The sequence below is a fragment of the Bufo bufo genome, chromosome 9 (genome assembly GCF_905171765.1).
Source record: "Bufo bufo chromosome 9, aBufBuf1.1, whole genome shotgun sequence".
In the NCBI taxonomy this organism is placed as follows: domain Eukaryota; kingdom Metazoa; phylum Chordata; class Amphibia; order Anura; family Bufonidae; genus Bufo; species Bufo bufo.
In genome coordinates this window covers 228,087,627-228,102,305 of record NC_053397.1, presented here as the reverse complement: position 1 = coordinate 228,102,305, position 14,679 = coordinate 228,087,627, and the positions used below count along the sequence as shown (strand labels likewise).

General features: G+C 52.8%; 1 protein-coding gene across 2 annotated transcripts in view; it reads right to left on the bottom strand.

The window, feature by feature from the left end:
- The window catches only part of SLC6A9 (solute carrier family 6 member 9), a 73,006-nt gene that overhangs the window by 40,416 nt on the left and 17,911 nt on the right, over positions 1-14,679 (bottom strand). For both annotated transcript variants that reach the window (XM_040407397.1, XM_040407398.1), the window contains exon 2: positions 14,186-14,320. In XM_040407397.1, coding sequence (XP_040263331.1) covers positions 14,186-14,215 — 30 coding nt within the window. In that variant the 5' untranslated portion in view covers positions 14,216-14,320. The remainder of the gene's footprint in view (positions 1-14,185; positions 14,321-14,679) is intronic.

The following is a 14,679-nucleotide window of genomic DNA, read 5'->3' as shown; positions in this document are numbered from 1 at the left end:
ACCAGAAAACCTGACCATGTCACCGTATACTTACAATGCATGTAGAAAGTCCTCACATTCTGTTCTCTCGCTCCTTGTGCTATCAGTTCCTCCATCATCTGCCCTCAGTCCCTCTAATGAGAAAGTGACATACGTCTTCAGCCCCTCTGGCAGTGATTCCAGCCTCCAGTCTTCTTGGAGATGATGCCACAAGGCTTACACCTGGATTGAGGATTTCCTGCAGTTCTTCTCTCCAGATCCTCCCCAGGCTTCTGTCAGGTTCTCAGTAAGAATATCTCTGGACTTTGTTCCATTCAGCTTTCCTCCACCCTGACCATTCTCCATGTCCCCCAGCATGATGTTCCACCACCATGCTTCTCTGTAGGGATGGTATTGGGCAGGTGATGAGCGGCGCCTGGTCTCCTCCAGACATGATGTTCCCACCACCATGCTTCACTGTAGGGATGGTATTGGGCAGGTGATGAGCGGCGCCTGGTCTCCTCCAGACATGATGTTTCACACCGCCATGCTTCACTGTAGGGATGGTATTGGGCAGGTGATGAGCGGCGCTGGTTTCCTCCAGACATGATGCTGCCCCCACCATGCTTCACTGTAGGGATGGTATTGGGCAGGTGATGAGCGGCGCCTGGTCTCCTCCAGACATGATGTTCCCACCACCATGCTTCACTGTAGGGATGGTATTGGGCAGGTGATGAGCGGCGCCTGGTCTCCTCCAGACATGATGCTGCCACCACCATGCTTCACTGTAGGGATGGTATTGGGCAGGTGATGAGCGGCGCCTGGTTTCCTCCAGACATGATGCTGCCCACCACCATGCTTTACTGTAGGGATGGTATTGGGCAGGTGATGAGCGGCGCCTGGTCTCCTCCAGACATGATGTTCCCACCACCATGCTTCACTGTAGGATGGGTATTGGGCAGGTGATGAGCGCGCCTTGGTCTCCTCCAGACATGATGCTGCCCCACCATGCTTCACTGTAGGGGATGGTATTGGGCAGGTGGATGAGCGGCGCCTGGTCTCCTCCAGACATGATGTTCCCACCACCATGCTTCACTGTAGGGATGGTATTGGGCAGGTGATGAGGCGGCGCCTGGTCTCCTCCAGACATGATGCTGCCACCACCATGCTTCTCTGTAAGGGATGGTATTGGGCGGGTGATGAGCGGCGCCTGGGTCTCCTCCAGACATGATGCTTCCATCACCATGCTTCACTGTAGGGATGGTATTTGGGCAGGTGATGAGCGGCGCCTGGTCTCCTCCAGACATGAGCTTCCATCACCATGCTTCACTGTAGGGATGGTATTGGGCAGGTGATGAGCGGCGCCTGGTCTCCTCCAGACATGATGCTGCCCCCACCATGCTCACTGTAGGGATGGTATTGGGCAGGTGATGAGCGGCGCCTGGTCTCCTCCCAGACATGACTCTGCCACCACCATGCTTCACTGTAGGGATGGTATTGGGCAGGTGATGAGCCGGCGCCTGGTCTCCTCCAGACATGACTCTGCCACCACCATGCTTCACTGTAGGGATGGTATTGGGCAGGTGATGAGCAGCGCCTGGTCTCCTCCAGACATGATGTTCCCACCACCATGCTTCACTGTAGGGATGGTATTGGGCAGGTGATGAAGCGGCGCCTGGTCTCCTCCAGACATGATGCTGCCACCACCATGCTTCTCTGTAGGGATGGTATTGGGCGGGTGATGAGCGGCGCCTGGTCTCCTCCAGACATGATGTTCCCAACACCATGCTTCTCTGTAGGGATGGTATTGGGGCAGGTGATGAGCGGCCGCCTGGACTCCTCCAGACATGATGCTTCATTCAACCATGGCTTCACTGGTAGGGATGGTATTGGGCAGGTGATGAGCGGCGCCTGGTCTCCTCCAGACATGATGCTGCCACCACCATGCTTCACTGTAAGGGAGGGTATTGGGGCAGGTGATGAGCGGCGCCTGGTCCTCCTCCAGACATGATGCTGCCACCACCATGCTTCACTGTAGGGATGGTATTGGGCAGGTGATGAGCGGCGCCTGGTCTCCTCCAGACATGATGCTGCCCCCACCATGCTTCACTGTAGGGATGGTATTGGGCAGGTGATGAGCGGAGCCTGGTCTCCTCCAGACATGATGCTTCCATCACCATGCTTCACTGTAGGGATGGTATTGGGCAGGTGATGAGCGGCGCCTGGTCTCCTCCAGACATGATGCTGCCACCACCATGCTTCACTGTAGAGATGGTATGGGGCAGGTGATGAGCGGCGCCTGGTCTCCTCCAGACATGATGCTGCCACCACCATGCTTCACTGTAGGGAGGGTATTGGGCAGGTGATGAGCGGCGCCTGGTCTCCTCCAGACATGATGCTGCCACCACCATGCTTCACTGTAGGATGGTATTGGGCAGGTGATGAGCCGCGCCTGGTCTCCTCCTCCAGACATGATGCTGCCAACCACCATGCGTCACTGTAGGGATAGTATTGGGCAGGTGATGAGCGGCGCCTGGTTTCCCCCAGACATGATGCTGCCACCGCCATGCTTCACTGTAGGGATGGTATTGGGCAGGTGATGAGCGGCGCCTGGTCTCCTCCAGACATGATGCTGCCACCACCATGTTTCTCTGTAAGGATGGTATTGGGCGGGTGATGAGCGGCGCCTGGTCTCCTCCAGACATGATGCTGCCCCCACCATGCTTCACTGTAGGGATGGTATTGGGCAGGTGATGAGCGGCGCCTCGTCTCTTCCAGACATGATGTTCCCACCACCATGCTTCACTGTAGGGATGGTATTGGGCAGGTGATTGAGCGGCGCCTGGTCTCCTCCAGACATGATGCTGCCCCCACCATGCTTCACTGTAGGGATGGTATTGGGCAGGTGATGAGCGGCGCCTGGTTTCCTCCAGTCATTACTGAGGAGAGGCTTCTTTCCGGCCGCTCTGCCATAAAGCCCAGATTGGTGGAGGCCGCAGTGATGTTTGACCTGCTGGTAGTTTCTCCATCTGCACACTGGATCTCTGGAGCTCGGCCAGAGGGACCATTGGGTTCGTGGTCTCCTCTCTTACCATGGCCCTTCTACTTAGTTTGGGGGCGGCAGCTCTAGGAAGAGTCCTGGTTCTTCTTCTTCCATATAAGAATTATGGAGACCTCTGTGCTCCTGGGAACTTTCAGTGCAGCAGAAATGTCTCTGTCCCCTTCTCCAGATCTGAGCCTCCACACAATCCTGTCTCTGAGCTCTACAGGCAGTTCTCTCCTCCTCATTGTGGCTTGATTTTTGCTCTGATGCATTGTCAGCTGTGAGATCTTATATAGGACCGGGCGGGTGTCTTCCCAAATCATGGTCAATCACCTGAATGTACCTTGGGTGACTCCAATCAGATGTAGAACATCTCAGAGATGATCCTGAGAAATGGAGGCCCTAGAGTGAAATGTCAAGTGTCAGAGCAAAGGGGCAGAAGACTTATGTCCATGTGAAAGGGGGGTGAAGACTTATGTCCCGAGGTAAAGGGGCTGAAGACTTATGTCCTCGAGTAAAGGGGCTGAAGACTTATGTCCCGAGTAAAGGGGCTGAAGACTTATGTCCCGAGTAAAGGGGGACGAAAACTTATGTCCTGAGTAAAGGGGCTGAAGACTTATGTCCGGAGTAAAGGGGCCGAAACTTATGTCCTGAGTAAAGGGGCTGAAGACTTATGTCCGGAGTAAAGGGGATGAAGACTTATGTCCTGAGTAAAGGGGGCTGAAGACTTATGCCCGAGTAAAGGGGCTGAAGACTTATGTCCCGAGTAAAGGGGCTGAAGACTTATGTTCCGAGTAAAGGGGCCGAAGACTTATGTCCCGAGTAAAGGGGCCGAAGACTTATGTCCGGAGTAAAGGGGCTGAGACTTATGTCCGGAGTAAAGGGGCCGAAGACTTGTGTCCGGAGTAAAGGGGCTGAAGACTTATGTCCGGAGTAAAGGGGCCGAAGACTTGTGTCCGGAGTAAAGGGGCTGAAGACTCTGTCCATGTGAGGTTTTAGTTTTCCACTTCTCAGTAATTTAGTGAAGATTTCTCACTTTCTTATTCTGGGGAACTGACGGCACAAGGAGCGAGAGGACAGGATGTGCGGACAGTGGGGGGGGGAGGACTTTCCGGATGCACTGTATATATGTTGTATAATGGTCGGACCGTCCTGGGCAGCCATTAATCCCAGTGAGGTTCCCTTCTTGCAGACGGCTGTGGGGACGGGGCTCCTTGGAGCGGTCATCCAGCTTCTGGAGGCGCCGCTGCTCTCCTCCGCAGGAATGCTGCGTCAGCGCCCCCCTGAGCCACACTTTCCAGGTCATGGGCCTATTATCCACATTCGGATGGCTGGCTGTAAGTGGACCCATCTGCGGTTTTCTGTTAACCCTTTCGGCTGCCGATCCCATAACATGAGGCCTCCCAACAAGAAGAGAACACCACACATTAACCCCTTCTCTTCATGAACAGGGACCACGATACCGTCTATTCATGTGCCTGAAGAAGAAACGGATTCCCACATAGCGGCGGCGCCCATTATCTACAGTACATTCACTTTATAAACCTTTCCCCAGCGTCCCCTGAACCTGCTGATTATCTGGGTGTTGGACAGAGGGGCCCCAGGAGGGTGCAGTACACCCGGCGGTACATGACGACGACACACCCGGCGGTACATGACGACGTCACACCCGGCGGGTACATGACGACGTCACACCTGGCGGTACATGACGACGTCACACCCGGCGTACATGACGACGTCACACCCGGCGGTACTTGACGACGTCACAACCCGGCGGTACATGACGACGTCACACCCGGCGGTACACGAACTGAAGAAGTGATACACGTCATTATTGGAACTGGACCCTCTTTCCACCACGTCCTGACACACAGATCCAAACCCCCCGCAGTTGTACCCACACTGCCCCAGCAGCGCTTCAATGCTTGGCTCATACACTCTTAATCTCACCTGGCGTGATGACTACTACTCCTATCATCTGCCAGGCATTTCCACTTTGCTTCCCCTAAGACTCAAATCACCTTGTGTTTTCTCCTTCAGAAAATGAGGCCGATGTCCTCCAGTCTCCGGACCGCGCCATATGCCGCAATACCGTCCATCTGCTGCCGCTTCCCCCCGGCGTCCATCATCAGCGTCCACCCTGCCAGGACTGGGGGCCGACTCCTAGGGACTACTCCCTCGGGTGCCGACAACCTCCGCAATACACACAGCTATGGAGCATGTGGCCCCCACAGACTGGGGCCCCTCTCATCAACACCCCCTCAGAGTGACGGGCGTCACCCCTGCACCCAGGAGTGACACAGAAAGCCAGTATACGTGGCGGTCAGACCCCAGTATATAGACGGCTGTATATAGAGGTGCAGACGTGGCGGTCAGACCCCAGTATATAGAGGTGCAGACGTGGCGGTCAGTCCCCAGTATATAGACGGCAGTATATAGGGGTGCAGACGTGGCGGTCAGACCCCTGTATATAGACGGCTGTATATAGAGGTGCAGACGTGGCTGTCAGACCCCAGTAATATAGACGGCTGTATATAGGGGTGCAGACGTGGCGGTCAGACCCCAGTATATAGACGGCTGTATATAGGGGTGCAGACGTGGCGGTCAGACCCCAGTATATAGACGGCTGCATATAGGGGTGCAGACGTGGCCGGTCAGACCCCCAGTATATAGACGGCAGTATATAGGGGTGCAGACGTGGCGGTCATACCCCAGTATATAGAGGTGCAGACGTGGCGGTCAGACCCTAGTATATAGAGGTGCAGACGCGGCGGTCAGACCCCAGTATATAGACGGCTGTATATAGGGGTGCAGACGTGGCGGTCAGACCCCAGTATATAGGCGGCTGTATATAGGGGTGCAGACGTAGCTGTCAGACCCCAGTATATAGGAGGTGCAGACGTGGCTGTCAGACCCCAGTATATAGAGGTGCAGACGTGGCGGTCAGACCCCAGTATATAGGGGTGCAGACGTGGCGGTCAGACCCCAGTATATAGACGGTTGTATATAGGGGTGGCAGACGTGGCAGTCAGACCCCAGTATATAGACGGTTGTATATGGGGGTGCAGACGTGGCAGTCAGACCCCAGTATATAGACGGTTGTATATGGGGGTGCAGACGTGGCGGTCAGACCCCAGTATATAGGGGTGCAGACGCGGCGGTCAGACCCCAGTATATAGGGGTGCAGACGCGGCGGTCAGACCCCAGTATATAGAGGTGCAGACGCGGCGGTCAGACCCCAGTATATAGGGGTGCAGACGCGGCGGTCAGACCCCAGTATATAGGGGTGCAGACGTGGCGGTCAGACCCCAGTATATAGACGGTTGTATATAGGGGTGCAGACGTGGCAGTCAGACCCCAGTATATAGGGGTGCAGACGCGGCGGTCAGACCCCAGTATATAGGGGTGCAGACGCGGCGGTCAGAACCCAGTATATAGGGGTGCAGACGCGGCGGTCAGACCCCAGTATATAGAGGTGCAGACGCGGCGGTCAGACCCCAGTATATAGAGGTGCAGACGCGGCGGTCAGACCCCAGTATATAGGGGTGCAGACGCGGCGGTCAGACCCCAGTATATAGAGGTGCAGACGCGGCGGTCAAGACCCCCAGTATATAGAGGTGCAGACGCGGCGGTCAGACCCCAGTATATAGGGGTGCAGACGCGGCGGTCAGGACCCCCAGTATATAGGGGTGCAGACGTGGCGGTCAGACCCCAGTATATAGACGGTTGTATATAGGGGTGCAGACGTGGCAGTCAGACCCCAGTATATAGACGGTTGTATATGGGGGTGCAGACGTGGCGGTCAGACCCCCAGTTTATAGACGGTTGTATATAGGGGTGCAGACGTGGCAGTCAGAACCCCAGTATATAGACGGTTGTATATGGGGGGTGCAGACGTGGCAGTCAGACCCATGTATATAGACGGTTGTATATGGGGGTGCAGACGTGGCGGTCAGACCCCAGTATATATGAGGTGCAGACGCGGCGGTCAGACCCCAGTATATAGGGGTGCAGACGCGGCGGTCCAGACCCCCAGTATATAGAGGTGGCAAGACGCGGCGGTCAGACCCCAGTATATAGGGGTGCAGACGCGGCGGTCAGACCCCCAGTATATAGGGGTGCAGACGCGGCGGTCAGACCCCAGTATATAGGGGTGGCAGACGCGGGTGTCCAGGGTCACCCGACTTGGGGTCATTTTTCTAGCTGGGGGAAAGCTTGGAGCCAACTCCTAAAGGCCATATTACGGGTCACCCAGCTTTTTCAGACACAGATCGGGGCTGACGGATCTACCCTGACCTGTACTGAATGAGCCCGAGTCTCAGGGTCACCTCCAGGTCAGAGGTCATGAGGAAGGTCAGCCTCTTCAGTTACGCCAGCTTTAGTGGGAATGAGAAGAGATGATCGCGGGGTGATGTACGGGCGTCCTGAGCCCGCCCATATAGCGTGATAATAACCCCCCCCCAATGTCTGCACAGCTAGGGGTCCGCAGACCGGGCACTGAGCGACGACTCGGGTGAATCAGAACGACAACCTGAGCGTGAAGACATGGCCCAACACATGGTTGCACCATGTGTAAAGAGGGCAACGTCTAAAGAGGGCACTATATACAGAGGGCACCGTGTGTAAAGAGGGCACCGTCTAAAGAGGGCACTATATACAGAGGGCACCGTGTGTAAAGAGGGCACCGTGTAAAGAGGGCACTATATACAGAGGGCACCGTGTAAAGAGGGCACCGTGTAAAGAGGGCACTATATACAGAGGGCACCGTGTAAAGAGGGCACCATGTGTAAAGAGGGCACCATGTAAAGAGGGCACAGTGTAAAGAGGGCACCGTTCTAAAGAGGGCACCGTGTAAAGAGGGCACCGTGTAAAGAGGGCACTGTGTAAAGAGGGCACCGTGTAAAGAGGGCACTGTGTAAAGAGGGCACTGTGTAAGAGGGCACTATATACAGAGGGCACTATATACAGAGGGCACTGTGTAAAGAGGGCACTGTGTAAAGAGGGCACTGTGTAAAGAGGGCACCATGTGTAAAGAGGGCACCATGTGTAAAGAGGGCACCATGTGTAAAGAGGGCACCATGTGTTAAAGAGGGCACCATATACAGAGGGCACTGTAAAGAGGGCACTATATACAGAGGGCACTGTGTAAAGAGGGCACTATATACAGAGGGCACTGTAAAGAGGGCACTATATACAGAGGGCACTATATACAGAGGGCACTATATACAGAGGGCACTATATACAGAGGGCACTATATACAGAGGGGCACTATATAAAGAGGGCACTGTGTAAAGAGGGCACTGTGTAAAGAGGGCACTATATACAGAGGGCACTATATACAGAGGGCACTATATAAAGAGGGCACTGTGTAAAGAGGGCACTGTGTAAAGAGGGCACTGTGTAAAGAGGGCACTGTGTAAAGAGGGCACTGTGTAAAGAGGGCACTATATACAGAGGGCACTATATACAGAGGGCACTATATACAGAGGGCACTATATACAGAGGGCACTGTGTAAAGAGGGCACTGTGTAAAGAGGGCACTGTGTACAGAGGGCACTGTGTACAGAGGGCACTGTGTACAGAGGGCACTGTGTAAAGAGGGCACTGTGTAAAGAGGGCACTATATACAGAGGGCACTATATACAGAGGGCACTATATAAAGAGGGCACTGTGTAAAGAGGGCACTGTGTAAAGAGGGCACTATATACAGAGGGCACTATATACAGAGGGCACTGTGTAAAGAGGGCACTGTGTAAAGAGGGCACTGTGTAAAGAGGGCACTATATACAGAGGGCACTGTATAAAGAGGGCACTGTATAAAGAGGGCACTGTATAAAGGAGGGCACTGTGTAAAGAGGGCACTGTGTAAAGAGGGCACTGTGGTAAAGAGGGCACTGTGGTAAAGTGGGCACTATATACAGAGGGCACTGTGTAATGACGGAACTGTGTAAAGAGGGCACTATATACAGAGGGCACTATATACAGAGGGCACTATATACAGAGGGCACTATATACAGAGGGCACTGTGTAAAGAGGGCACTGTGTAAAGAGGGCACTATATACAGAGGGCACTATATACAGAGGGCACTATATACAGAGGGCACTATATACAGAGGGCACTATATACAGAGGGCACTATATACAGAGGGCACTGTGTAAAGAGGGCACTGTGTAAAGAGGGCACTATATACAGAGGGCACTGTATAAAGAGGGCACTGTGTACAGAGGGCACTGTATACAGAGGGCACTGTATAAAGAGGGCACTATATACAGAGGGCACTATATACAGAGGGCACTATATACAGAGGGCACTGTGTAAAGAGGGCACTATATACAGAGGGCACTATATAAAGAGGGCACTGTGTAAAGAGGGCACTATATACAGAAGGCACTATATACAGAGGGCACTATATACAGAGGGCACTATATACAGAGGGCACTATATACAGAGGGCACTATATACAGAGGGCACTATATACAGAGGGCACTATATACAGAGGGCACTATATACAGAGGGCACTATATACAGAGGGCACTATATACAGAGGGCACTATATACAGAGGGCACTGTGTAAAGAGGGCACTGTGTAAAGAGGGCACTGTGTAAAGAGGGCACTATATACAGAGGGCACTATATACAGAGGGCACTATATACAGAGGGCACTATATACAGAGGGCACTATATACAGAGGGCACTTATACAGAGGGCACTATATACAGAGGGCACTGTATAAAGAGGGCACTATATAAAGAGGGCACTATATACAGAGGGCACTATATACAGAGGGCACTAACTATACAGAGGGCACTGTATACAGAGGGCACTGTATACAGTGGGCACTGTGTAAAGAGGGCACTGTGTAAAGAGGGCACTATATACAGAGGGCACTATATACAGAGGGCACTATATACAGAGGGCACTGTATACAGAGGGCACTGTATACAGAGGGCACTGTGTAAAGAGGGCACTGTGTAAAGAGGGCACTGTGTAAAGAGGGCACTATATACAGAGGGCACTATATACAGAGGGCACTGTATACAGATGGCACTATATACAGAGGGCACTGTGTAAAGAGGGCACTGTGTAAAGAGGGGCACTATATACAGAGGGCACTATATACAGAGGGCACTATATACAGAGGGCACTGTATAAAGAGGGCACTATATACAGAGGGCACTATATAAAGAGGGCACTATGTACAGAGGGCACTGTGTAAAGAGGGCACTATATAAAGAGGGCACTATATACAGAGGGCACTGTATAAAGAGGGCACTATATAAAGAGGGCACTATATACAGAGGGCACTATATACAGAGGGCACTATATACAGAGGGCACTGTATACAGAGGGCACTGTATACAGAGGGCACTGTGTAAAGAGGGCACTATATAAAGAGGGCACTATATACAGAGGGCACTGTATAAAGAGGGCACTGTGTACAGAGGGGCACTATATACAGAGGGCACTATTACAGAGGGCACTAATATACAGAGGGCACTGTATACAGAGGGCACTGTATACAGTGGGCACTGTGTAAAGAGGGCACTGTGTAAGAGGGCACTATATACAGAGGGCACTATATACGAGAGGGCACTATATACAGAGGGCACTTATATACAGAGGGCACTGTATACAGAGGGCACTGTATACAGAGGGGCACTGTGTAAAGAGGGCACTGTGTAAAGAGGGCACTGTGTAAAGAGGGCACTATATACAGAGGGCACTATATACAGAGGGCACTGTATACAGATGGCACTATATACAGAGGGCACTGTGTAAAGAGGGCACTGTGTAAAGAGGGCACTATATACAGAGGGCACTATATACAGAGGGCACTATATACAGTGGGCACTATATACAGAGGGCACTATATACAGAGGGGCACTGTATAAAGAGGGCACTATATACAGAGGGCACTATATAAGAGGGCACTGTGTAAAGAGGGCACTGTGTAAAGAGGGCACTATATACAGAGGGCACTGTGTAGAGAGGGCACTGTGTAGAGAGGGCACTATATACAGAGGGCACTTTATACAGAGGGCACTTTATACAGAGGGCACTTTATACAGAGGGCACCTTTATACAGAGGGCACTTTATACAGAGGGCACTTTATACAGAGGGGGCACTTTATACAGAGGGCACTATATACAGAGGGCACTATATACAGAGGGCACTGTATACAGAGGGCACTATATACAGAGGGCACTGTGTAAAGAGGGCACTATATACAGAGGGCACTATATACAGAGGGCACTATATACAGAGGGCACTATATACAGAGGGCACTATATACCGAGGGCACTGTATACAGAGGGCACTGTATAGGAGATAATATACAGCCTAGGGGTGGGGGATATAAACAATATTATCGCCATAACTTCGAGCAACAATATAGATTTTAGCCATATCGCGATAGATGACCACGGAGCGGTAGTGAATTGAAGACTCTTCCCACTCACCGCTCCGTGGCCTCCCGACCCTGCAGCGCGCGGCAACACGTCGTCACTACAGTCAGCGCGCTCCCATGTCCTTCTCCACTTCTGGCTTTGACTTGGATACAATTCAGCCATGGAACACCTGGAACATCTGCTGTTAGACGAGAAGGCCTGCTGCTCCCGCTTCAGAGACCTCATGGTCCTTTTCTTACTTTATTTTTCACAGTTAAGTTTGAATATGTGGTTTACAACTCGGCGAACTCTGAACCACGTGGGCTGAGAGCACGCAACACTTTTTAATTGTGAAAAAATAAAGTAAAGAAAGGACCATGAGGGTCTTCTAAAGCGGGAGCAGCGTCCTTCTCGTCAGTGCGCTGGCTGACGCTGTGTGTGACGTCAGGTCCCTCCCAGTGCATGCTGGGAGGAAGACGCGGTCTGTCTCCTGCGGACTCCATCAGCCAGACGCACACCCTGCAGGAAAGGTAAGTCATATTAGCAGGGGCCCGATTTCTACTGGGGGGGGGGGGGGTGTATGGCAATGGCATGGGGCTGATGGTGCTGGCTGGGGGACATGGATGATGATGGCCATGTACTTTGTATACATACAGAAGAAAATAATATATCGCGATACATCGTTATATCGCACATGCTTCAAATTATATAGTGGATACCGTAAATGGCAGGGGTAACTTCATGTTAATGCAGACAGGAAGGGGTTAATGTCATCAGCAGCAGCAGAATCCTCGCCCCAGCGTCCACAGGAAACGTCCCGAGCTGGAGATAGCGGCACCGGCCGTGTCATAGCGCAAATCTCATTGTGTCACATCCATGAATGACTAGAGAGCAGTGTGTGATGTCAGCAGCTCGTGTGCGTCCTAGGGCGCGGCCCGCCTCACACTTATCTCGACACGCTGCAGTTCTGTGAATGGGGGTCATCTGCTGTGTGCGATAAGGAGAGACCATCCAAATCCCTCCTGCACCACCAGACAAGGAGGAAACCTCAACTCCCCGCACCACAGAGGGGCAATGAACACACACACCACGGGCGAGGAAGCCTCACACACACACACACCACGGGCGAGGAAGCCTCACACACTGGTCATAGGCGAGGAAGCCTCACACAACTGGCCATAGGCGAGGAAGCCTCACCACACCTGGCCATAGGCGAGGAAGCTCACACACTGGTCATAGGCGAGGAAGCCTCACACACTGGTCTATAGGCGAGGAAGCCTCACCACTGGCCATAGGCGAGGAAGCCTCACACACACCACGGGCGAGGGAGCCTCACACACACCACGGGCGAGGAAGCCTCACACACACCGCGGGCGAGGAAGCCTCACAACAACCGCGGGCGAGAGAAGCCTCACACACACCGCGGGCGAGGAAGCCTCACACACTCACCATAGGTGGGGAAGCCTCACACACTCACCATAGGTGAGGAAGCCTCACACACTCACCATAGCCTGGGAAGAGCCTCACACACTCACCATAGGTGGGGAAAGCCTCACACACTCACCATAGTTGGGGAAGCCTCACACACTCACCATTGCTGGGGAAGCCTCACACACACTCACCATAGATGGGGAAGCCTCTCACACTCACCATAGATGGGGAAGCCTCACACACTCACCATAGATGGGGAAGCCTCACACACTCACCATAGATGGGAAGCCTCACACACTCACCACAGGTGGGGAAGCCTCACACACTCACCATAGCTGGGGAAGCCTCACACACTCACCATAGCTGGGGAAGCCTCACACACTCACCATAGCTGGGGAAGCCTCACACACTCACCATAGATGGGGAAGCCTCACACACTCACCATAGATGGGGGAAGCCTCACACACTCACCATAGATGGGGAAGCCTCACACACTCACCACAGGTGGGAAGCCTCACACACTCACCATAGCTGGGGAAGCCTCAACACTCACCATAGTGGGGAAGCCTCACACACTCACCATAGCTGGGGAAGCCTCACACACTCACCATAGATGGGGAAGCCTCACACACTCACCATAGATGGGAAGCTCACACACTCACCACAGGTGGGGAAGCCTCACACACTACCATAGGTTGTTTTTGTCAGATGTGTCACTAATGGAATTCTTGCGGTCAGATGGACTATAGAGAGAAGAATGCTGCCGCAGACTGTAAGTGACCGCCCCGTGTCCACAGTGCAGAGCCGGTTCTGCTGGCCCTGACAACCTGGGTCACATAGTGAGAAGGCAGTGGAACCCCTCCCCACACACCTTCTGTAACATCCACTTCCCCTTATCTATAAGAGTCCCTGGGAAGTTTCTTCTGAAATGGAGACTAAACTGCAAACAGTAACAAAGCTTCTTTATGTTGTAGATAAAAATGACACCAATGGACACGACGTACATGTGAGAGATAGAACTCCATCTTGTAGATCTTATATCTATCTCAATTAGAGGTTATTAAAATTTTAGACAAGTGTCAGCTCTTCGCAGGCTGGGGGGGGGGGGGGGGGGGGGGGGGGGAATTCAGCAGACAACCCCCCCGTTCCGGTTCTGTTTTTATAAATGCTAGCTTCTGCTGTTCTAAGTTTCAGATTCTCTTTCTAATAAATAGGTTTCATTTCTTCTCTCTTTGTTGGTTTATGTGACACGGCGAACACAACAGACACGGCGGACACGACAGACACGGCGGACACGACAGGACACGGCGGACACGACAGACACGGCGAACACGACGGACACAACGAGACCCAGAGGCTCTCACCAGCATGCCGTCAGCACACTTCTCAGCCATGTTGACGGGACGAGGTGTCACACGTGTCCCGGTCGGCTATCCTCGCCGCTGGATCGCGCTGGAGAAGGTCGCAGCCGTCTGATCTCACTCCCGGAATTCTCCGAGCTGGAAAAAGACAAACAAACAGCAGATTTATTACGAAGAAAGGAAACGCTGAGAATAAATTTGGGAAAGGCAGGTAAATAACTCGCCGTTGTCGCAATCCTACTCACCAGAAAATCCCTGAAAAAGGGGACGCCAGGTGACAAGATAGGACCGCAGTCCCATGTAAAATCAGGCTTCATCACTGCCATTTCCAAGATCTCTGCTTACTGTTAGTGAACAGAAAGAATCCGTGGCTGAGGGTTTGTTACGTGTATCAGTGTAGACAGCCCAGTAACAGCACAAATCAGGGTTTTTGGAAGAAGCTAGCACCTTGGAGTCCAAATTGTTTAGTGCACAGGGAATATCTACACTGATACATT